The following is a 24,937-nucleotide window of genomic DNA, read 5'->3' as shown; positions in this document are numbered from 1 at the left end:
TTTATTTTATAAAGTACGAGCTATTTTAAAGAGCCAAAGAGCTGTATGACAGCACTTGTGCTCTATAAAATCACGTGGGAATAGAAGGTGAGCATTTACATTGCTGTTAGAAAATCAAGGATAATCATGGAAACAGTGACTCATTTATCACGTGCATGTTTTACGACACATTAGGGCTGACACAACGTTGATTTTTCAAATCGATTTAAAAGCCTCCCAGAAAGAGGAAAGTTGGGTACCATTAAAATGATTCATGGGAAAGTGTTGTGGGGAAGAAGATTGACAAATAGACAACGTAACAAAATGACAAAACGACAAAATGAAAAGAAGTCAATGAATGTTAACAATGCTTTATGTACTGAACAGTTTAAGTTGGGTGCGCGATGGTCTCATGGTTAGTATAGTATAGTGAAGTCGATCAACTCCGGATCGAGCGGTCTGGGTTCGAGCCCTGGCCGGGGACATCGTGATGTGTTCTTGGGCAAGACACTCTAATCTCACAGTGCCTCTTTTCTCCCAGGTGTCTAAATGTATGCCGGCAACTGGAATTTAATGCTGGGGGTAACCCTGCGATGGACTAGGATCGCATTTAGGGGGAGTAGAAATACTCCTAGTCACTTCATGCTACAGAAACCGGGATAAGCTCCGGCCTGATGGGCTACTTGGCTCGTATGCCTTAACCTTTTACTTCCTTTAGAAAGCGATTGAGCTGAATGAGCGTAAAAAAAGAGAGTTAGGAAGAGCGCGTGACAAATCCACTCCCTTTATTTCATCTATTTCAAGCTTTTGTGCTTTCCTGTTCGATCCTTTAATTAAGATTGTCGGGGTGAGAGGAAAACCAACCACCCATGCCCCTCAAACCCTGAGTAGTTTTGACTGTTCTTTTTTCCGTATTTTGTTTACGCTGAAAGGAGGAAATGAGTATACAAATTCCAAATTTGACGACTTGTCCTTGAGTTTATCCGGGAACAATTTAGTTTGACTAGTCGTTGGTCAGGGGTCTTGTGTTTCCATGGAAAAAAAATATTTCATTTGACAGGCATGTTTTCAAATATCTATTTTTAAATACCTTTTCAGCAATTTCAAACTTTCTTTCTCGGCTCTGACAATTTTTGGGTCATTGTGGGAAGTCTCCCAGTATTTTGGTAAAAATCACAAAATCCAAGATGGCGAATGAATCCAAGATGGGGGTTGTTTGGAAATGATGGCGTCAGTCCAATCTACCTCAACTGACGTCAATATAACGTATATTCTACGTTATGGAACCCAAAGAAAACATTATTGGAAGTCCTATAAATGTATCAAGTTCTAACATTTACAGGGTAAGGACTTCCAAAGTCTCCCCCCTTTCTCCTCGCCAACTCCCCCCTTCCCCCTTCCGGTCCCACCACAGCACACCCAATAAAGCCCGGTCTGAACAGGGAACCTAGCCCAAATTTAGGGGCTTTACTAGCATACCTCTTACTAAAGTTCTTTCTTGTTTTATAAACGTTGTTGTCTGAGGCGAGAGACCCCTGCACTTTATATAATAATCCAAGTAATTCTCGCATTTTGATTGGTTCTCGCCTATGATCTATTAGAGGACAGACGCACGATTGACGTCATCATTTCAAAGTTTTTCCCTCTGTGTTTTGAAATGGCGGAAAGTTTTGAGAATTTAGATAATGTTTTACATGACTGGGCAAAAGATAAAGTACAAAAAAGTCTTGTCGAGGCACTGAACAAGAACGAGAAGCATAGTCTAGCAGGAAGGAGAAAGATAAAGCCGTTTCTTTTTTAGAAAATGACCCAGAAAAAATACTCGAGCAGTCTCAGTCGGCAGTCGAGCGAGACTAAACCAAACACAAAGTTAGTCTTGGTAAACCGAGAACCATTGCCTCATCTCGAATTTAACAAACCCAATAAACAAAATGTTTACGAGATTAATTTATTTAAAACACTGAACTTTTCTCAGTCTCGAAATAATTGTTGACACAGTGATTGTCTGGAATAAAACATCAAAACCACTTCTTAAAATCAGTTAAAATAAAGACATAACCTTACTTTCCGATGCGAATGTTCCAGTCCGTTTCAGGGCGCAACAGCGAGCAAAGTATAGCTTACTACAGCTCACGGCCAACTGTATCGCAGCTAAAAGCTGTCTCCGACACTATTTCAAACTGATTTGAGAATCACCAACCACAGAGGACACATTTCCACCATCACTAACGCTCCTTTCATGCAAAACTAGAATCGAATGGCCTACAGGTTGACCGCAACCGCAAGTTTTCCGAGCGCAGTTTTTCAACTCCTGCAATATTCGAGGCAACATCCAAGCTTTTCGGCTCACAGGGCTGCTCTGATGACAAAAACTGACTTGACTTATCCAGCATTTTCTTTAAGATTTGTAGATTTCGCAGTTCAACTCTGCTTTTGCTGTAAGTTTTCATTCCACGAGAAGCGACGCTCGAGATCAAGTTCGACAGTGGCGTGATTTTCCTGGACCAATTACAATTCTTTCCTACGCGTAGCAACCAATGAGATTGCTTCAATTTGTATAGACAACAGATTACGTCAAATGGCTTTTTTCGTGTTCGCCAAAGTGGGCAAAGGGCGGTTTTCGAGTTATGTTGAAAGATTTTGAAATAAGAAATAAGCTCTATCTGTAGTAGTTTGTTGCGTTATTATATAAAACAAATAGATTCCATGTTGCGGTGCGTCTGTTCAGTAATAGATCACAGAAGACGTCAAAATGTGGTAAGAACATCAGTGACACACTCGGCTATCGCCTCGTGTGCCACTTTTTTGTTCTTACCACATTTTGACGTCATCTGTGATCTATTATTGAACAGACGCACCGCAACATGGAATCTATTTGTTAATTTGATGAGTTGATAGTTTCATTATATATTTTTTTTATCTAGTTACTGTCCTATAAACAGATAATCGGTATAGTTTATACCGACACGTTCTGTGACATATGGTCAAATTCTTAGCCTATCCGACTAGCAAGACTAATTTTCTCTTCAATTACCGAAATGAAATTTGAGTGAAAGGTTCAGTTGTTACTATACAACCCTTAACACATGCTCGTGATTCGCAACCGAGACTACAGTGTCTACAGTATAACGCTTTTTTGTGCATTGCTCTTCATTGCTGTCGACTTTTGAATCACTGATCTGAGTCGTTGAATTCACAAGGTAAGCTTACCTTCATTTGTGTTTTAAGCTAAGGTAGAATTCATATGCAGCAGTAAGATAATTTTAAAATAATTTAGGTTGTTTCGAATAAACAGATTAGGTTGGCCGGCTTGGCTAGATTGAACAATGCTTTGCGGAAGATAACTTGAGACTGCATCGGTTGTCTGTGATGAACGTACAGAACATTTCAGCGCGGAGACATTCCGTACTGTTTCATGCCCCGTCAACTTTGTGTTTTCCCTTTTGGTCAGTTTCATTTGTCTTTTACCGTTATGTAAACAGGACGCGTTATATCAGAACCTCGTCTGTTTTCGTGCAACAATCACAGGCCATGACTGTACTTGCTTAGAAAATTAAAAGTGGCTAGCATTTGCTGATTCTGTAATCCATGCATCTATCTTCCATTTTCCTTAATTTTCTGCTTTTATTTTGCTGCTGTTGTTTTATTTTGGCATAAAACTGTTATATTTATATGCAAAAATAGGAATTTTGAACAAGGTCGAAGGGTGAAATGGCTTTGCAAATTGTTTTCCTTGTTTTTAGTTCTTTTTAGGGAGGTCAGATTAAGATATCAGGTGGCCTTCTTAATATAATACAGTGTGCTCTTTCAGTCCCACAAGCAGATGTACAGTGATCGAAGGATCTTTGATGTGATCTTATCAAGGGAAAGTTGTGCTTGTCGATAGCCAGCTGAACGCGCCTGGGTGAAAATGAATAGGAAACCCTATTCTGAGCTAAAATGATTTAGTCGTCTCTTCAGCTTTTTATTTATTTTTTTCTTGCTTCAGTGGAAATAAAATGCAATATATAAATGCAGTATAGACATAGTACGTGCAAACCTGTCAGCGGCAGATTCTAAATCGCCAACACGGCTAAATCCAGACTATTAATTTCGCGGTCGGTTTCCATTTCAGAGGGTCGAGCCAAAAATAACTTTGAGATAACCGTTAACTGTGAATTGTTCAAAATGTTACCCTGAGAGCTGACAAGTGAAGCGTTTTATTAACTGATGGCAGAGATTAGAAACCTGCAAACCTCCCTGACAGGGTCTAATAATAGTAGCGAGAGATGGTCCAACCATCCCCATCTAGACCCATTTATCGTAGACTGCAAAACAGTCATATATTTTGCGAACGCGAGAGACGGTCAATATTCGAACGAAAGGTCTGGAGCGAGTGTAAAAACGGCGAGGGAGAATGGGGAGAGACGCGCTTCACACGCGAGGTCGCGCCTTTCGAAAACGTCCGAAAACGACTGTTTTGCAGTCTACATTTACCGGTACACATTTGTACACCTGCATGATAGGAAGAAATGGAATCTCTGTGACCAGGCTAGCTACCTGCAACCACTCCGTACTAGTCCATTCCGCAATTACCTGCCTTACCCAAAGACCCTAAAGACATCCACACCAAGCAGTGATTTTGTTTTTCTTTTTTTCACTACAGTTAGGGAGATTACTCGACACCCATGTTTAGAAAAAGATAGAAATGAATACACAAGATATTTCGGTAATCTCGTTAATTCCGAAGAAATTTTAATCTACTTTGAATAAAAACGAATTACTGATGGGACTATCGAGTAGTTCAGGATTACAAATAATAGTGACACTGGCAATAAGACACGTACAGTTTATGTCTAAATTGTGCCGCCATTTTCAATGAAGAAATTTAAAAGCGTATGACTTATAATACGTGTAAAATCCCAAAAAGTCCATCAAAGCAGTCAGACGGCCAGAAAAAAACAAAAAACAACAACAACAGCAAAAACAACAGAAATTTCAAAGATAGGTAGCCATAGTGAGAATGGGTGTTTGTGATACCAATGTATTGACAAGCCTTTTCTGCCGAAGCCTTCGGCTGATAACGCTCACTTGCACGGCTCCAATTATATTTAATGAGCTTTGTAATCAGTTATCTTAAGTACATGTATGGGTAACCTTTGACATGCATGGGCTCCGGTGCCACCTTATTTTTTCTTTTGCGGAAAGCGAAAACAAAAACTACGAGTCACTTGTTCTTTGGCAAGCAAGGTGACTGACAAGTCAGTAAGGAGATGTCATTAAATGTCCTTGAATTGTGAGGTTTGAGTTTTTCTCGGGCATTTCTTAATTCATAGCAGAAACTGATTTGATAAGACTTGGCAAGTTTAGGTGCGTTTCCAACCATTTGATCTTGAAATGACCAAGACATCGGTTAAATTCCTCGTTTTTTTTTTTTTTTTTTTTTTTTTTCTCGACCGCAAATGATCACGCCTTGAATTTTCTCACAGACTGTGACCTTTTTAGATGCGCTCTGAGCTTTCAAATTCCGTCAGTCTGTTCAATTTTGAACGAACCTTTTAGTTTAGCTAGAAACATGGCGCAAAATTAAACCGAGACACGAGTTTCTAGTGCGGATTCCGATGTTACGTACCTTCCCGGGTAAAATCAATTCCTCAGTACTAACAAATTTCACCCAAAGGATTTACTGAATGAAATTCAGGGTTGTCATTCTTTTTCTTAATTTTCCGCGGGAATGTGTACTAACACAGGTCTATATCAAGCTCCTTAGAAGCCAGAACATTTTCTCTCTAGAGAGAAAAACATGAAACTAAAACTTGCGAAAATCGCTTTGAAAAGGTTCCCAAAACGACACGACAAGTAGCACACAGAAGAGTCATTCTTATTAATTTTTTTCCCCATATTTCGAACTGTTTTAAACGAATGTCAAATTACCAGAAAGACTCTCACATAATTTACGCTGTGTTACAAAACTGAGTGTAATGTATGAAAATATTGGAGACCCGTGGTACGTATGGTAGATTTTCTCTTACGTAGACTAGGAATGACAAACGTCAAATATGACTGATGTGTTGAGGACTGACTGAGGTCGAATATATATTCTACCATGATCGACGATAAAGAAATAAACTGGCTTGGCGTTAGATTTTAGCTTATGACATTCTGTTTTCGAATGTACCGTATTTGGTGTCTGGATGGTACGGTGTTAAAGTAATTTTCAGTGGAGCCAGCCTGCAGGCATTTAAGTCTGATATCACGTACACAACTTCTTGCTTTTGGCCAGTTTTGCCGTTTAGAGAAAGGAATAATTTTATACGGTTTAGTTAAAACATATAATTGCATTGTACAGTTCAACCTCTATAAACGGCCATCCTCGGGAAAGTGGATATTAGCCGCTTAAAAGAAGGCTGGCCGCTCAATAAAGTTAAAAACAATAGAAAAACTCTCATCGAGGCTTTGATAACTGGCCGCCTAAAGGGCTACGGGTGGCCGTTTTTTGTAGGTAGTCGCTTAATAGACTCTTAATTAATAGGGTTCGACTGTATTTGCAGTTTCTCGCAACACAAAAAACTGTATTCTTCTCAAAATCTTATGTATTCACTCAAATTTCGCAAATTTCAGCCTCGATATTCTTATAAATTGATCAAGAAGTTAAACGCTAAAAGATTTTTAAAACACATTTTAAAAAAAAGCGAACAACGTTTCGGCGCCGCTACGGTACGCCGTTATCAAGTTAAAAAGTGATAACTGAAAGTATAAGGTGTAATACGAATATATAAAATATGAAACAATACATGAAATATTTGAGGGTCCTTTGGGTGTAATTCCCACGGTAAGAAACACAGTAAGGAAAAAAAAAATATATATTTAGTATATTCTCAGCTCCGACTATTGCATTTCTAGCTCTCTGATTGGCTCAAAAACTCCGACTATGAGCCATTAGTCGGAGTTTTACCTTATATGGAAAACAGTGCGCCAAGTTTAAAAATTTTCCGCTCTGTAAAATTGTTGAAATAAAAATCGGCGGCAAAAACCCGATTAAGAATATACTAAAACAATTATTCCATTCGACCTTGTTGGATATGAAGTGATCATAACCAACTCGCGCTACGCGCTCGTTGGTTATTTATCACTTCATATCCAACGCGGTTTCATGGAATAATTGTTAAATATTCTCATCATAAAAAAGGAGTGTAACCGTACTGTTCCCTATTATTCCGTCGAAAACGGACTAAAGATGTGAATACCGTATGCCATGTAACAGTCTAGACGGGAAAAGGTGTTCAAGTACAGTGCAGATTACAAAGTTCCGACCAAATTCTTTGGCATATATTGTATACCATAACTTTGGTTGTAATTCGGTGGAAATTTATCTGCCGACATTAACATTTCCCATGCTTTTTGGGCCTTGACGAGTGTTTAAAACTATGTTGAAATTATGCTGAAAGTCAATAGCTTTTGATCAGTTAACGACAAAGAGGTATTGACAAATGTTTACAGTGACGGCACAAAGCTTCCGGAAACAGACACTCCCTGCGGTTTTCTCACCGTCTGAAATCCGTCACTCAAATCTCGAAAACAAGGTGAACAGTCTGGACACGAGCAATCCGTTTAGCTTCGTTTCGAGCGTTCTCTCAAATACATGCGTATCTTTGAGGGTTCGGTGTAAATAATATAAGTATGAAACTTTTTATCACTAATTTCAGGGCAGCTAAACGATCCGAAAGAAATTAGAAGTGTTGACATTTTTGCTCGAAAATGAGTTCGTTCGCTATCGCAGCTGAATAAGGCTTTTATGGACTCCCGTTATTTTAAACCCTATTATTGACTCGCTGCCACACTTTCCTTGAATGTAAGTGTTGTCAAGAATCATCACCACGATGCCAGTTGATGACTTCTTTAATTCTCGTGACCCGGCTTGTACTGTATATGGGAGAAATTAGATATTGATCATAGGATTGGATTAATGAGTTATTAAGACCCACGGGAGATAACTGGAACATAAAACGTGCGTTAATTTCCTCTTGCCGCTCTTCGTACGAGAGGAGATTGACATCTTAGTAAGTGTAAACATCAACTCTGACTGAAACCTAAACCATTGAACGATTCTAATGTTAATGTCTTCAAAGCTGTAAGCGCTAATGCTTCGTTCTTTAACGAATTTTTCTACGAAAGGACCAATAGAAGTCATCGCTTGAGAGACTTTCGCTGGAGCGGTGAGATGACGAATCTTCGTTGCCAACTATTCCTCGGACTTGCCCTCCTGATTACCACGAAAGCAGGTAAGAAAAGTTTAAACATGTTAGGACCATGATTCGCAGTTGTATATTGTTTAGCGAGACGCTGGTTTCGTTACACAGATGACTTTACAGCAGATGGGTCAATAGCTATTTCATGTCTCTCTAGAACAGTTGAATCTACTCGCGCTAGTCTCCAATTTCTGGGATGTCGGTTTTGGCAAAGTCGGTGAATGCTTACACGGCGAAATTTTTATTCGAGTTTATTGCCTTACTAAACGCTGTTCCGTGTACATTTTACAACAGAAGTTCACTATCGCCCTAGCGAGACTGCAGCAAATTGTTTGATGTCTCTACAGCATACCTAAAATTACTACAAAAGATAAAACCTCTTAGTTCTTTCTCGCCGTTTGCGTCCCGTGCCATATTCTTCAATCCTTGGTCCTTTGACCTCTCGTGGCCGACATAACGCAAGACCAGACATCGATGAAAAGTCTTTGGTTTATTTGAATTTAAATGCGTCTCTATCTTTGTTTTACTTGTGTGCGTTGCCTCTCTATCGATAATAATGAAATTGTCCCAGGTTATGGTTATAAATTACTCCCGTGTAAACTTACCTACGTGGAAAATGGACTTATCTTCAGTTCATCTAAAACATGTGCGAAGCCACGAGAAGTATCACCTCGCCTCGATTGCTATCAGCTAAGAAAATTCTCGCCATTCTTTGGATGGTAGAGCTACTGTTGTAAGTTAAAATGATGTTGCTGTTATCTGCAAACTCTATTTGTTGTTGATAGTGCTAGAGAGCTAAGCTTTATAGTTATTGAAGTGAAGTAGATATTTTCAATATCTGGACTTGAATGTGACCGCCGGAGATCGCCACATGACGTTTATAATGATGTTTATCGTAACGTTGAGCTGTCTCCCTTATTTCACCACTTTGAAGAAGTTTAGGATGATCGAGCTCACAAGGGAGTTCGCTGCTGAGCTCATGTAACTGACCATGCTTTGGGGGGTTTGTTGATTTTACTTTTCCCTGTCGAGCCGCCAGGGCACACGTGTGTTGCATATGTAGCTATACGTGTGTTCCGCAAACCTCGCGCGCAGTCTGTGTCCCGATCTCGCTGAGTGTCACACAACTGAATGTTATCTGCAGATGTCGCTGTTGATCTAGCCTTGTTTCATGTTGGTCGCTTGCTTCTCATACATGAACCAAATTATATCTACAGTATTAATGTTATTTCTCTCATTGTTCTTACTCTACAAAGGGAATGTTTGTAGGCCATGCGCTCAAATAGAAATTTCCGGTTACCATCTAACTCGCGATCATATGGAAACCAGGTTCGAAAACTTATCAAGCCTGGTTTCCACATTGCATAGCTAGTCCATATATTCCATATATTGTATATCTTATATTCCAAATATCCTGTATAGGCTAGATGTGGCGCTGTGAACTATTTACTACGCTAAAGAAGTCCTTCAACTATACCACTTTATAAAGAACTATCGTATACAGGTGTTTAGTATAAATTTAAGGTAGTAGTCTGAAAATTTCTATCGGTTACATCATTTCCACTTCAATGTGTTTTTTTTTTTTCAATCATGTCAACTGCTTTGCCCGTTTTAAATGAACATTTATCTTGAGGAAGGACTGAATGACCTTTTTTTTCCGATGACATTTTTAAAACGATCGAGTCCACCATTACGGCCGACTCAACGGGGAATTTTTCCACCCAGCTGCGAAGGAAAGAGCTGTTTTCAACAGTTTAGAAATGAATATTTCTACACCTCAAACCCATAAAAAAAAATAGATCTTTTCTTCCGGATCTTCAGATGTTAAGTACTTAAACTTGACCAGGGCATACACAAGATTCGTTACTTTCATGTTTTTAAGGTGGCATTTTTTTCCATATTTAAGGCCAACGACAGATTTTTTGTCTTTTGTTTTATTGGAAGGTAGCGTTGTAACATTACAGTTTTTCTTCATTCGCAAATACCTTTTGTCTTTATTTATAGCTTTGCGGATATTTGCACATTTCTGTCGTCAAAACAAGCGCTCCTTGTGTAAGGCCGCTTTAATGGCATTGATTTTGAGTTTTGTCTAGCCACGATATTTTGAGTTGTTTATGTAATGTTTGCCAGCTCCACGCTGTTGAGTCTCTCACACCCACGGGATTCCAAGGGATTAACGGCGTCCCTGTTTATCTCGTTTCCTAGATATACATTATAAAGCTCTGACCTGCCAAGGGGATCATTCTCGTGGCATTATCTTCGTTTCTAAGTGAAAACGGGTTCTTGAAAAAAACTTATTCTTGCATGTCACAGCTGGAATTTAGCCAGTTATGTTATTTTATGTCAAACCATTTTCTAGGTGTCGGGTCGCTTTGTACTTGTCTGATCAGCTTTTATTCTGGCGTGACCCTATTCTATGCTTTGGACTGGAAACTCATACATGATTTGGAACAAAACCATGCAGGACGAGAATAGCAATTCTCTAAGGAATCTCCGCCCTACTGTTCCGGAAGGTTTTTTCTCGAGCATTGCGCGGTTTTTGAATCTGTTGTACGTAAATAAAATACCCATCCGCCGTTTTCCGCTGCTTTTAACGAATATTTGTCAAAACAACTCTAATGCAAGAGTTGAAAGCTTTACCCCACTGGAGTTTACAATAAAAACAACAGAAAGCAAATAGCGAAGAACATAAGCTTTTCAATTTTTTGACAACCTCCTGGATTTCCTGCTAAAGCATTACATGTTTTCAAGGTTGTCGTGTTAATCAAAGACGTGTCTGTATTAGTGCTATCAGGACATTAATCTAATCAAGGATAATCAGACGAAGCTGTGGGTCACGCCTCGAGGTGATGGCTCCTTAGCATGCAATCCTGTCTAGTTTGAATATTTTTTTTTCCCACGATTGCGTGACAAAACGAAAAAATAGCAGTTATGGGCTTCGTACTTGAACGAGGACGCAATTTCGTTTTCTTGTTTCCGAGAACCACGATGGACACAAAACCACAAAAACAGGGGTTCGTTTAAGGGGCTCCTATTAGAACAAGAGTTTGTTGATGAAAGAGATGAACGGAACAATGATTGAAGTTTAGAGAGCACTCGGCCACACATAACTACAATAGGAGTTGCTTTTGTAAATCTTGATTTAACCTCTTCTAGTCACAAGCTTGGAAAATATACAATTCTTCTTACCACTGATATTGTTCAATGTTATTGTCCTCAGAATTTGCTCGTACATCGAGACGTCAGACGCTTTTGATCAAAGCGGGTGATTTGTCCCTTTTACCGTCTCCTCGCGGTCGACAATAAATATTTACTGGAAAGGGAAATTTGATGTTGACTTTGTTGATAATCTTAAAAGTCTTATGGAGCAAACTCAACGAAAAAAGGCCTTTCATACGCAGAATAAAAGAAACAACAGAAATCGGCGTAAAACGTATGAGAACATGATAGATCATGATATGCGAGATGGCCACTTTGAGATCGTCATCTCGTGGGGCGTGCTATATGATTAATAAAACTTTGCATTGAGAAGCGAAAGAGTAACTGCTGCTTTCCTGGAGAGTAAAAAATAACTTTACAAGTAGACACACCGCTATGTGTTTAAATTTGCAGTTTTTAATGTTCGAGTAGATTTGTTCGTGCGGTCTTAACAGATAGTATACCATACAGAGCGAAGAGGTGAATATGCTATCGGTGTGTGAGATGAAAATAGCAATTAACAGCATTTAGCGATATAAAACAGAACACGGGTCTGGTTTTTATCCTGTCTTTCAACTTTCGTCCCAACGCCCTTTCGTTGGTAAGATGGTGCTCCCTTTGTTAGAAAAATATTAAGCCCTCCAGTTATCTTCTAATGACAATGCTCGGTCCATTTTTGTGGGGTGTTCAAAATCTTGCAGATAAGATAAGCTCCGCATATCTCCATCTTGCAGTTGTCAAGATTGTGGTCACTCCAGATAAGATAAGAAATTTTCACACCCTAGTTTCGCCGTCAGTTGTTCTTTGCCACACAATTTTCTTCACAGTTACCGAGGAACCTTGATATAACGAAGGGGGATTACCAATACATGTTCGCTATAACGAGGTTTCATGGTATCGAGGTTCTTTTACATATATTTTGCTGTTACTGGGGCGAGGAAAACCGTTCGCCACACTGAGGACTTCGTTATATAGAGGCTCGTTAAATCGAGGTTCCACTGTATAAACCATCTGCTAAAGGCTCCACCACTTTGTAGACATTGCAGTAAAAAGCCTTCTACCATCCTAATTACAGGATTGAGAAACTCGGAGACCTAACAAGAACCTTAACTAGTTAACTATCCTTAACTGTGTACAACATCTGAACTCTTATCGTAACATGACAGACTGTCATTTTGAAATTGATGGATTAATCGATAATTTTACAGCCACAGGTCTATACAATGAAGTATATGTATATAAGTAGTAAATATGTAGGACTTGGGCATTCACACTGTAGCTCTGTCATGCAAGACAAACCAATGATGATCAGCAACGCACAACTTGATATGTTTTACGTGTTACATGTGGGTGATCAGTTATAGAAACAGACTTGAACTGACAGGCCTTATTAGCAGCTTGTTTTCACTCTACACAAAGGGATTATCACCTATTTTTTTTATGTCTATGATAAACTGACGGATTAATCATAAATCTGCAATCTAATCATAGTCCTATTAAGATTAACCGTTATTTGATGATATTGCGATGATGCTGTATGATAAAACCAAATGCACAAAGAATGCATCACCTGGACATCCATGCAGTAACCATTTGCTTTATCAGTTTACATGACGTAATAAAGTTGTAGGTTGTATGGGTGTCGTTACCTACACGTTAGTCATTTCATCCAGGATAAAGCATACCTTAGGCGTGCCGTGATACTTCTAAGAAAACGAACTGACAGACACGACTAGCAGCCTATTTTCGTTCTAAAGGGATTATACTTCTTAAAACTAATGGATTAATCGGGCATATACAGCCACACATGATAAGATTATGAAGATATGGTCCTGTTAAGATAAACGGAACATAACTAAAGAATGTAAGTGAACATCCCAAAAGCTTTTTACGAAAACTGAGACAATTCTCGCGGGCTCATCAGTCCAGATCTATATTCCATGAGAGTATTGAATATGAAAATAACTTAACCTGAAACGCAGCACCAAGATCCTATTCAAAAATGACTGCCAATTTAAAATTGTTTTGCAGGCATTTCAATCAACCCAGCTAACCTCGTTTGAGAGTAAAAATTCTTTTGAATTATCAACTCAAAAACGAGGTTAGTTGGGCTAATTTTAATACTTACAAAATAATTTTTAATTGACAGTCATTTGTGAATAGAGTCTATGCAACTGTCGAAGATGCAAGTAAATTGTCGAATATTTTCCAATAATCCGAGACCCTCCAGTTGTGGAAATAGCAATTTTGGGCTCGACATCTTAACAAGTTACCACATTGTGTTTATTTATTCGAGAGGAATGCATGAGACTGCTTGTTGTAGGTAATCAAAGGCAACCTCAAAGTAAAGTGCAATGACTGCTAAAGATAATAAATCAAACCTGTATGTCTGGGTGAAACCACTTTAAGTTTTAACATCTGTGGCACTCTGTTAATCTTATCCTCCCTCCCTGAGAAAAAAGTGCAGACGGTAACTGCAACACGTTATGCATTCGGCCTTACGCAAGCACGTTCAACAACATTTTCTGTGAACAAGTCTATGCATAAATTAAATCATTTTAGATGTTTCCATTCGACCTCTTACCAGTATTGTGTTTTGAATTCTCTCACTGAGATAAGGTCAGGCTTGGCATCCAGGGATATCCTAATGCATGCATGGGAAACCGTTTCTCTTGCTTGATCCCAAAGACCCTCGTTCAAAATACTTGACCATTATTTAGTTGTCGTCATCTTTCTTTCCTTTTTTACAGGGCAGGGAACAGTCCCGAGAAAAGCCAGGCAGATTGAAGAGGAATTCGCTATCCCAGGTTTTAATATTTCTGTCTTGCAGTCTGCGGGATGTTTTAGACGACATTTACTTTATCATTTTAAAGGGTAAACCAGAGGTCTTTCCTTTACGGTGCCCCTCTCCACCAGGTGTATAAGTAGCTGCCGGTGAATTGGAAAAAAAGAACTTACTTTTTACAAATGACTATGTAATTCAAATGATCCATTCAGCCAAAAGACCTTTAGACTTAAAGCAAAATACTAGCCAGTGGCAAAGTGGTCTAAAACAATGATACTTACCGTCTCGAGGTTAGAGAGATATTGTACTGGAGGTGGTGGACATTGGGGGTGATGGGGGCTTGGGGGTGGGGGCATTGATGTAGACCTTTTGACAGCTGGGCTAAAGGTGGACTGGTCAACAGGTTCAAGACCTCTGACCCTGATGATCCAGGACATTTCGCGATTACTTGTACAACGGCCTTACCACTAAATCCGTCTCGCTAATTGCGCTGTCGTTGTCTGTTCATCAGGATCATGTCCACAGGGTTGGATAGGGTACAGTGGATCGTGTTACTTGCCTTATGTCCTCGGTAAAACGTGGCAGGAAGCTAATGAAACCTGCCAGGAAATGGATTCGCACTTGGCTCTGTCCAAGAGTGTGGATGAAAATGAATTCATAGCAGTAGAAGTGGGCAGACCAGAATCTCGTGTCTGGATAGGTCTTCGCCGAAGTGAAGGCGAGTTTGTGTGGAGTGACGGCAGTAAATCTGACTTTACAAACTGGGGCCGATTCGAGCCTAAGGATGCCTCTGTTGTTGGTCGAGATTGCGTAAGTCTGCTTCCTGAAGACATTTTTTATTCATGGGAAGTGAGGAACTGTGACGATCGACAAGCGTTTATTTGCGAAAGAGGTAAGAAGACTATTATATTCAATACCAAAGTAATTCAGACGTCAATCACAACAGGTGATGTATTCATCCATTGGTATGCTTGCGCGCGAAAAGATGATCTCTATCTGATTGCTTTCACATATCGACTATTCTTGTCCAAATTCCCATTTTATATTCTACTGACTTAACTGCTTTTTAGTCATGTCCGGCAACTATCTATATAGGCATTTCGACAATGTACTGAAAATACATTTCTGTGTTCGAACCTTGCTACTGAACAAGTTTAAATCATTAGCACATATTACTAAACCGATGTTGGTCTCTAGCTAACAGATAGAAAAGTCATTCATCTACACCGTGACCAGTGATTACTAAAATGCTTAGTTGAACATGCTAAGTTTTTGTTGCCATAGCACGAAAATTGAAAGTTGAGGTCTCGAGCGTTTGTCATCAAGGGACTATCTTTATCTTTTCTTCAAACTGTAACTTAACAGTCGAATGACCATGTTCACAACTGACGTCGGCGCAGTGACAGCGTCACTATTTAAAGGATTTTTAATGGTACTTTTGACTGGTGTAATAGAATTTGGCAATTGCTTTTATTGCCCAACATTGTTTCGACTTCCTAACAGAAGTACCCGGCAAACTCATTTCGAATACATATTAATTGAGGTTGTATGAGATTTTAAGAGATAGAGGTCTTTCTCGTTCTATTCCTCTCCTTCAAGAACAATCGATCAGTTTGTAGTCGTCCAGTTCGCGCTGTCACGCGATGCAAATAGGCAACTATATCGCGCAGAGACCAAGTCAAATATTTCTCCCAGGAAAGCTGCCTTCAGACAGTTATTACATTCTCCAAGTACATTGTCGTGGTATCGAAAAAATAATTTGGAGAGGATATTACGCAGTCGTGAGAAGATATGAGTTTTATGTTCGAGTGGGAAGAAAAATATCTCACCCCGTGCGCTGTGATCACTCCCCGGGCCCACTCGTGAGATATTGTTCAGGCTACAAGAACATCAGTTTCATATTTTCGACCTCACGTGTAATGATGTTTTTATTGTATGGACCATATGGCACATCATGGAGATACATGTTTGCAAATACCGGTATTTACAAATAGTGGCTCAATCAGCAATATAGCCGGTGCAATCAAGCAAAATAAATCTAAAGTAGTTTTAAAGGGGCTCAGTCACGGTATTTTGAGATATTTTGGCCACATGCAAAATTACCTTGTAATGGTAAGAAACCTGAAAATAACAGTTTAATAAGACAGGAAAACACCAAAGACATAATGATAAACCATAAGGGAACAAGGATGGCCAAGGATGGAGAAGATTGACACGGATTGCAAACGACGAATCTGAAAAATTGAGGCTAAGCTTTTCAATATGCACAAACCGTGACTGAGCTCCTGTAAGTGCTGAACATTACATGGAATTCATAATTACATTTTTTGCAGCTGGCAGTCGATTCTTTCAAAAAGAATGAGATGGATGAGGGCTTGTTATTCTTCTTGGAAACAGAGCACGAAACATTTGATGATTGCTTGCCTTTCCGCTGGCATAATATCCTCTATTTCTGTTTCTTGTTACGTTTCGATAAATTTCCTGAAAACCTTTCTGCATCGTTTTTCGTTTTCTTCGGTTTTCTCTATTCAGAAAACACAATCACTTCGTCGTCGCTGATACTAGCGGCCGTCATTATTCCGAACAACGAAAATGAAGCGGGAATTGTGACGTCATTTGCCGATACAGTCGAGCCTACGGTTACGACCACCTCTCGTAAGCGACCAGTTTTCCAAAATACTAAAAGTGTGCAAGTCAAATCACTATATATGGAACCTCTATTAAGCAACCACCTCTCGTAAGTGACCGCGACCACTTTCAGAACAGTTTGAAATTTTCTTCTGTTTTAACATTCCGTCAATGACCACTAGATAAAGAGTAGAGCGTTATTTGGATAAGAAGGTGTTGTAACATTTATCGCATTCCTGGCTAAGTACCGGATTTTTTTTCTCGAAATTGACTTTTCACGTGAATAAAACATTTCAAACATGTGGTATCCCTCTGCAGTTACCATGTGCTAATGAGGCAAAAATTTTGACTCAGTCTAGTCTAAACTCTCGTTAGCGAACATCTAGGCTCGACATTTTGGTTGGTCGCTTACGGCAGGTTCGATAGCCTGCGAACAGGCTCCCAGTGAGCCCGTCGCGCTCGCCGAAATTTTTTTCCGTCCTCGCCGGGCCCCTGCCCCGATCGCTTCGCTTTCCGAATTCTTCTGTTTCGTACTCGCCGAAATGTTTTTCTGTCCTCGCCGGGAGCCTGTTTGCAGGCTACAGGTTCGACTGTATGTCTGTCGCGAGAGTGACATATATATCGGGAAATGGAACCGGATGTATTGCTTGATGGATTCTATTTCTAATAAAACACTTCTGTTCATATATCTGCTATGGGTTGTCATCGGGAAAGACCGAAGGAGCAATTGAGCTGTATTCGCCGGGCCCGTATGAGTAAGCCCTGTTCGGTAAAGTGTCCCCGGGTACGAAATGATGGCATGTCGAGGAAAAAGAAATAACAATATTAAATAAAAATATCCGCTATACAGTTAACCCACAACTACAAGACAAGACAATAATAAATTTGACTACTCCACATTATTTCAATTTTTCCATTTTGAATCATATTTCAGGCCTTGAGAAAAAATATTTCCAACCTAAGAAATGTCCAGTCGAATCGAGACTAGTTTCATGTAATGCAAAAGTGTAACCACACGCAGAGTATTCGGATAGTTGGCAATAGATTTACAACCGCCACACGTGGTGCACATGTACGAAACCGACTCGTCCTGGCAACAAGTAATATATTCTACACATTCTTCGCCACATTCCGTCATGCGTCCAACTGCTCAACTTTGTGTGAAGGCACCTGCCAAATGTTTCTGGAGAGTCGGCTTCAAAGTCCGCTTTGTTCCATTTAAGGAGGACCGGTCAACAGTAACTCGTACCTGCATACTTAACCCGTACTAATGCCATGTATTCACACTTCTCTTCTTCTCTTTGCTCTTTTATTTCTTACTCTGATCTTACTTACTATTAATCATCACTTCCTCTTAGTCTAAGACGCACTGCGATGTGAGCAAACTTGTTCCTGGAAGTTAAGTCCTCGTTTTGTCTTTGAAAAGTATGTACTACGATGCAATTGCTTTCGAAATAGAAAATGTAACAGGTTGGAGTCTCATGGAAGTCTTGGCGGCGGAAATGATGGAGAGTACTGAAACATCGGTTGTGATTGAGAGCACGAGGGGACCTGCAGATGAGGACATCAAAGACAATCCAGAAGAAATATCTACGGATGTTTCTACAGCATCAACAAAAACCGAGACAACGTCATCTACAGACGTTTCTGCAAAATCACAAGAAAGAGAGATACCATCTACGGAAGTCTCTGCTACAGCAGAGGAAACGTGGATGCCAATTACGGATGTATCTACAACATTAAGAGAACCGGATAGAATTTCAATTGAGGTTTCTTCAGCATCCGGAAAGCATGAGATGTCACCTGCTGTTGTTCCAGTAACGTCACCTGATGTTTCTAATGGAGCTATTGAGAAAGCACCCGCGATTGTTTCTACCGCTGTTTCTACGACATCGGACGAGCCGCAAACACGATCAACATTTGTTCCAACAACTGCATACGAGATCGGGATACCACCTTCTGACGCTTCTTCTACACCATTGCACAAACTAGAGGAAGTATCGACATCTTTTCCCGCAACTATACACGAAACAGAACTACCATTCATGGATATTTCTACGACATCAGACGAGCCCGAGGTGCTATCAACATTTCTCACTACAACTGCACACGAGGCTACGTCAGTACCTTCCGACGCTTCCTCTACAACGTCTCAAAAACTAGAGGAAGTATCTCTACCTAATCCGGCAACTATATACGAAACAGAGCTACCGTTTATGGATGTTTCTACAACATCGACGGAACCCGAGACGCCGTCAACATTTGTTCCCACAACTGTGTACGAGGCAGGGTTACCAGTTTCCGACGCTTCTTCTACCTCATCAGAGGAAACGAGGATGCCTATTACAACATCAAAAGAACCAGACACAATTTCTATCCAAGTTTCTATAACACCAGGAAAGCATGAGACATCACCTATTGTTGTCACAGCAACATTACCGGATGTTTCCACAAGAGTTGTCCAGACAAAACCGTCTACTGTCCAGACGAAACAATACGAAACAGTTGTACGGCCTCCTGTCTTCCCTACTGGTTCGACAAAGCCTTCTCCCACTGCTGCTTTTAAGACAGAACCCGTCATTGAGGCTACTCGGTCGGAATTATTGACTGAGAGACCAAGTGAGGTTGGTGCTCAAGAGGGAGATAAGTGCAGAACTGGCACGCATGATTGCTCCTCTAATGGTAGATGTATACCGCTGGATGAGTCCTATGACTGCGAGTGTAACCAAGGGTTTGAAGGGGATGGAAGAATATGTGCAGGTATGATTATTTGTTTTGTTACTTTTTTTAATTTTCCCGTACCCACGTATACGTTGGAATAAGCCTCTATGTTTTTTTTTTAACGTAGAGCGACTCTTGCCCACAGAACTGTCTTTAAATCGCTTTGACCTGTTCTGTCCCAGGAAAATGCAAAAAGGCATAGAAAACAATATATTATTTTACAGCACATGCGTTAAATTGAGTCCTTGGTTGCGTTGGACATAACGAAAGCTCTGAATTGGGTTTTAACTGTTATTTTAGCACTTAAGAAACTCTTCACGTAGGTAAATAACAACCGCCTTACTTCGCCCGTACGGAACCATGCACTGTAAACAGCAACATTTATACCACAAGCATGATAATTTGAGTTAATTGTCGGGGCCTGATGATCCTTCCGGGTTCCCCGAATTAGGCCCAGAATCTATATGAACCACGTCACTTTGTTGTATTTAAGAATTATTTTATCGTTCTGTAAAGTAATCACATTTTAAAGGGTGATTGTTTTTTCTTTATTTCCTGTTTTAGACATCAGTGAATGCGGGAATGGCTTCAACGATTGCCATGCAAACGCGACTTGCCACAATGTACCGGGGAGCTACTACTGTCAATGTAAGGAGGGATTTGTTGGAAACGGAAAACACTGTGAAGGTACAAATTTCATCATACCTCATACAACATCAGCACTCTAGGAAAAGCACAAGGTGCAATGCTGCATAGTTAAGTGAAATGTAAGAATGCAAGGAGGATCTGACTGATACAATTTCTTGGTTACTTCTTGGTTTTCCCATTTATTGACATAAATAAGTGCTGGGTCATTCAGAGGTAAGACTCAACAAAGCGGCATACATTTTGAACATATATTGCAGGGATAAGAGTTAAATTTAACAATTAGGTAACGAGCTCGAGATTTCTAGAGCGACTAATCTAACTGTTTTAGTATAAATCTACTAGTCGTTCAAAACTTTATCTCAGTCCTCTTCGCAGACACTTCGAAAACTCAAAGAAGCGGCCGCCAATTTGTTAACACATTACTGGGCTCCGCACTATCTACAACAGAATAGATAGTGAGTGGCGTAACCAATCAGAAAAAGGAATTCGTGTTAGAACGCTATAGTAGATTTATAGTAAGTTGAAATATTTTGTTCCAGTGTTTAAAATTTTGTTTTCGTAATGCAATCTCTGTCGTTGTTTCTAATCTTACTAAACAATCAGGGCAGCAGATTGAAGACCACTGGGACAGAGTGTAAACGACCTGAAACAGTCAGCTCTGTCTTCTTTTTTTTTTAACTGAAGATCGTCAAATAAGCAAACAATAGTTACTGAAAATGAATCTAACACCATCACCACGATTATTCTGCAGGGGCAAAAGAAACTAGTACACAAAAAGCTGTTGAAATTGCTGAGGGGCCAAACGATGTTGCTGCTCAAGTGATAGATCAGTGTTTCACCGGGTCACATGACTGCTCTTCAAATGCCACATGTGTGCCTCTGAAGGGGTCGTATGACTGTATCTGCAACCTTGGATTTGAAGGAGACGGCCGAGTTTGTGTTGGTATGCTATTTCGTTTCTTGATATTTTGTTTAAGACTGTTAATCGATCATTGGTTAAATTTTTGCCACGCGATAATTAATCTTCTTAGCAGAGACAGGAGTGTGGTATTCTCCCTTATTATATGGGTAGCTGCGTGAGCGGGCAAGATGCCGCTATCTTGCCCGCTAGGGATTTCCCGCTGTGTCCCGCAAGAACTGAAATTTGGTAAATCCTTTATTAACCAAGATTGTTCGGTCAAAATGGCTAGATATTGGCCTTGTTCTTTTTCTGCTTGTTTATGGACCTCCCGCTTGATCAATAATCCATATTTCTTGACCAAGGTAAATTGCCTAAACTTTGTCTGCCCAACACCAATGGTGCATAGCATTGGTGCATGAACGTACGGAAGAAGCTCAGACAAACGAGCCAGCGAACGGAAAGTTGGATTTTTTAAGTTCAGGTCACTTGCGCGCATAACCTTTGCAGTGCAGTGCTTTAAGGAATAATTAAAAATTTTTTACCGTGCAATTTGTCAGTTAATAGTGCTTCCCAAATGACAATGTAAGATGTATAATTACAGGTAGTTAGAAGAGAACACTGTTTCGGCGAAGAGTCACCACATAACTAAGGTAGCTAGTTATGGTTTATATCTTTGTTTGGGTATTTTCGCCATACGAATGCTCCTAGTTTCAATATGTCCTTGGTGGCTTTTACTGTAAGTGCAATAATGGATTAGCCGGAAGTGGTCAAGTTTGCAAAGGTAAGGTTAAGTCTCTGGAACCGTTTCTGAAAAGTGGCGACATATGTCCACCTTATCAACTTCTCTTCGTTATATAGCACCGAAAATATTTTCACAGGGGAGCTTTATTTTATGTGCCTCTAGTGGACTTAATGTTACTGACCAGTAGAAACTCAACACCATAGTGAGAAAATAGTTCGGTAAAATAAAGTTTGTTTAATTTTCACAACAGTAAATTTCAAAAAAAAGGACAACCCTTTTCAGTTTTAAATACATGTTTCGACAGTAACCTCTGTCATCGTCACTTACAACTGGAGTGAATTTGAATATACAAGTTAATATACAAGTTTTATACAATAGGTGTTACGTAGAATAACTTACATGCATAGCGCGAATAAAATACATGGAATTGAAAACTAAAGACCAACAGGCAAATGCAGATCAGAGAGAATGGTAGATTTTAATTTGGTGACGATGAAATGAATCGTGGAGCAAGAAGCGAAGCCCGCGCACATTCGCATTGGAAACTCGCAGCAACGCAGCTTTGTTTCACAGTCCTTCATTTAGTTGGCCTGTTCCTCACTTTCAGACTTATTAAAAGAGAGGAAAAGTAAACTCACTTTTGACACCTTTAAACCGTTATCCTGAACATGAAACAGGTTTTTTTCTGTCTCCCATCTGGTCTAGAGTTTCCATATGCGAGCATTTTGTCATCGGTGCGGGAGCAAGTATCGTTTCTCGCACCAGGTGTTGAGAGCTAAAAGGTAGATTGCTTGTAGCATAGCAATGCATAGGTGGTACTTGATGTTGACAATCGTTTTATAATCGACAACAGCCATATGAAAGCTGAAACTGAGATCATTAACGATATTGCCACTGCTAGACAAAGAAGATATCCTCATCTCGTGCCATCAACGCCACAATTTTAAAATAGCAGAGGGTCAAATTGCGACGCTGTAGGTACTTCCAAAATTAAGCCAAAAAGAAGGTAAATGGATGTCCAGCTGTACTTATCATACATTTTATACTAACCAAAAGAAGTTTCAGATTAAAGGCTGATACTGCAATTTTCTGGCTTCGTTGCATCATGATAAGCACCTCTTATGTAGACAAATTGGTTGTAATAAAGCAGGTCACATTTTATGTTGAGCTGATTTGGCTGAGGTCCATTTCGTTCGTTCAAAATAGTTCATGATCTTTATATAGCACGAATCTTTGCTTGTTTTTTCTGTCAGTTATTACAAATGATCCAAGAGATGATCACCCTGATTCGGCTCACCCTTTTAGCATGATCCAGATCATAACTGCAGGGATTATCCTTTTCAAACTTTTCTAATTGTGAAATTGCCTTCTGACATTTATTCAAATCTTTATGGAAAACAATTTTACGAAAGCAAAACGTTGAATATGAGTGAAGAAAGGGGATTGCATGGAAAAAGGTTCTTGATAGCGTGATATTTACAGAAATTTACATTTTGTGTGACAAATACATGTAACATTACAAAAGGTGAAGTGCTGTCAACACAATTGGACCTCCTGGAGGGGGTGGATCAATCTCTTGAGTGATATTCAAAGGTCAAATATTTTCATTTTTTTTTCTGTGTAAAATAAATTGCCGTCAGGAAGTTTTAGTTTCCGATTATTTACATCAAAATCCATGCATATCTTTTGAGATTTGCAATCTTTGCGTTCACAACACGTTCAACTAAGTTATGTACTTTGTGTTCCCAGGTTTTAGAAATTGTTTTCGTGTTTACAAGTGTTTGTGTCGTTTCCACGAATTAATCAAGCATGATGACTTAACGGGTTTTGATTAAACTTGGTGAAAAGGTTCAAAAGGTCTATTTTGGATCCATTCTCGTGAGCCCTACCTTTGTGGTTACCCGAATCGGGAGTGGTTTGACAGTAAATGAGTTAATTATAAAGATAACAAGCTAAAGGATAGCGAAGAATGCTCACACCCTTTTGTGGTTGACGCGAAAAATCGGCTTGCTTATTCCATACTCGGTATTTTTAGGTTTTTAGACCCGCTATGTATCAGTTTTTGAGCATTCATGTGTTGGTAAATAATTATTTTTTAAGGCCTATTTATACGACAGAAACTTTTGACTCATTTCCAATATAACTGATACGCGTACCTAAAACAATGTCTCAGCGCGGATGAACCTTTATTGCGTAAAACGACCTATGCGCCATCCGTGCTGAGCCAAAATTTCACCCGTGCTCTGAACCAGGGTAAAAGTTTGGCACGGCTCGGATGAGGAAAAGTCTTTTATAGGAAATATTTGTGAAAATTAGCCTTTGTTTTCTTGTTTTCCTCAGATTTGAACGAGTGTTCAAGTGAATCACCAGCGTGCGACATCAACGCAGCGTGCCTCAACACAGTGGGTTCATTTTCATGTGCCTGTAATGGAGGATACTTTGGAAATGGAAAGATTTGCCGAGGTATACAAATACTGGACCACGGCAGCATGATGCAACATCGTTACTCCCTTGAGCATGAAACGTCAAACTTGTGTTACCTCCTCCATAAAACATTGTTCTGGGTCCTCGTCTTCTAGATACCCAGGTCTAAGATGTTGTTTTTATCTTCTAAACGAAGTACAATTTTGAGCCACGAGTTGGGACTTCATTTTGCTTCTTCGCGACTCAAATTTACTTGAGTTAGGAAGGAAATATAACCTTTGGGACCAGGGTACTAGTAAACGAATTGCCAATTATCGACTCATGGTATTTGACTTTCGTCATGAAAACAGTGATCTAAGCTCCATTTCTTCCTTCTTGTCTCTCCTTCTTTCTTTTCTATCCACCTTTCCATTTCATTCAGCTACAAAACCATCATCTCAATGGAAATGTTTCCGAGTTAAAGCAGTTAACTGTTGACCGGTCCTTAGTTATTTTCTTAAATCTTCTCAATTTGGTGGAGCGTTAACCTTTTCAAATTAAAACTTTGAAAACTAATATTCAGGTTTATCGCCAAATTCGAAATACAATCTCGCCAAATAGGTAGGCTCCCAAACGATCGAACGAAGGCTTATGGAGTGGGGGTACCCTTTCGCCGTTCCACAGATTTTAGCCTCGTTCTGGCG

At 39.7% G+C, this 24,937-nt stretch overlaps 2 protein-coding genes across 3 annotated transcripts in view; one reads left to right on the top strand and one right to left on the bottom strand.

The window, feature by feature from the left end:
- Positions 1-24,937, bottom strand: part of LOC145487654 (neuromedin-U receptor 2-like) — a 128,326-nt gene that overhangs the window by 33,649 nt on the left and 69,740 nt on the right. The window lies entirely within an intron of this gene.
- LOC145487638 (uncharacterized) overlaps positions 7,660-24,937 on the top strand; it is a 152,607-nt gene continuing 135,329 nt past the window's right edge. Inside the window, exons 1-8 of one of the 2 annotated variants that reach the window (XM_081466455.1) lie at positions 7,660-8,018; positions 8,134-8,240; positions 14,156-14,212; positions 14,702-15,082; positions 18,277-19,578; positions 20,104-20,226; positions 20,939-21,130; positions 24,171-24,293. In XM_081466455.1, the coding sequence (XP_081322581.1) occupies positions 8,180-8,240; positions 14,156-14,212; positions 14,702-15,082; positions 18,277-19,578; positions 20,104-20,226; positions 20,939-21,130; positions 24,171-24,293 (2,239 nt within the window). In that variant the 5' untranslated portion in view covers positions 7,660-8,018; positions 8,134-8,179. The remainder of the gene's footprint in view (positions 8,019-8,133; positions 8,241-14,155; positions 14,213-14,701; positions 15,083-18,276; positions 19,579-20,103; positions 20,227-20,938; positions 21,131-24,170; positions 24,294-24,937) is intronic. The other variant, XM_081466454.1, reaches the window with a different exon arrangement.

Source organism: Orbicella franksi, chromosome 5 (assembly GCF_964199315.1).
Source record: "Orbicella franksi chromosome 5, jaOrbFran1.1, whole genome shotgun sequence".
NCBI lineage: Eukaryota > Metazoa > Cnidaria > Anthozoa > Scleractinia > Merulinidae > Orbicella > Orbicella franksi.
Note: the sequence above shows the minus strand (reverse complement) of the source record. Positions and strands in the feature narration are given on the sequence as shown.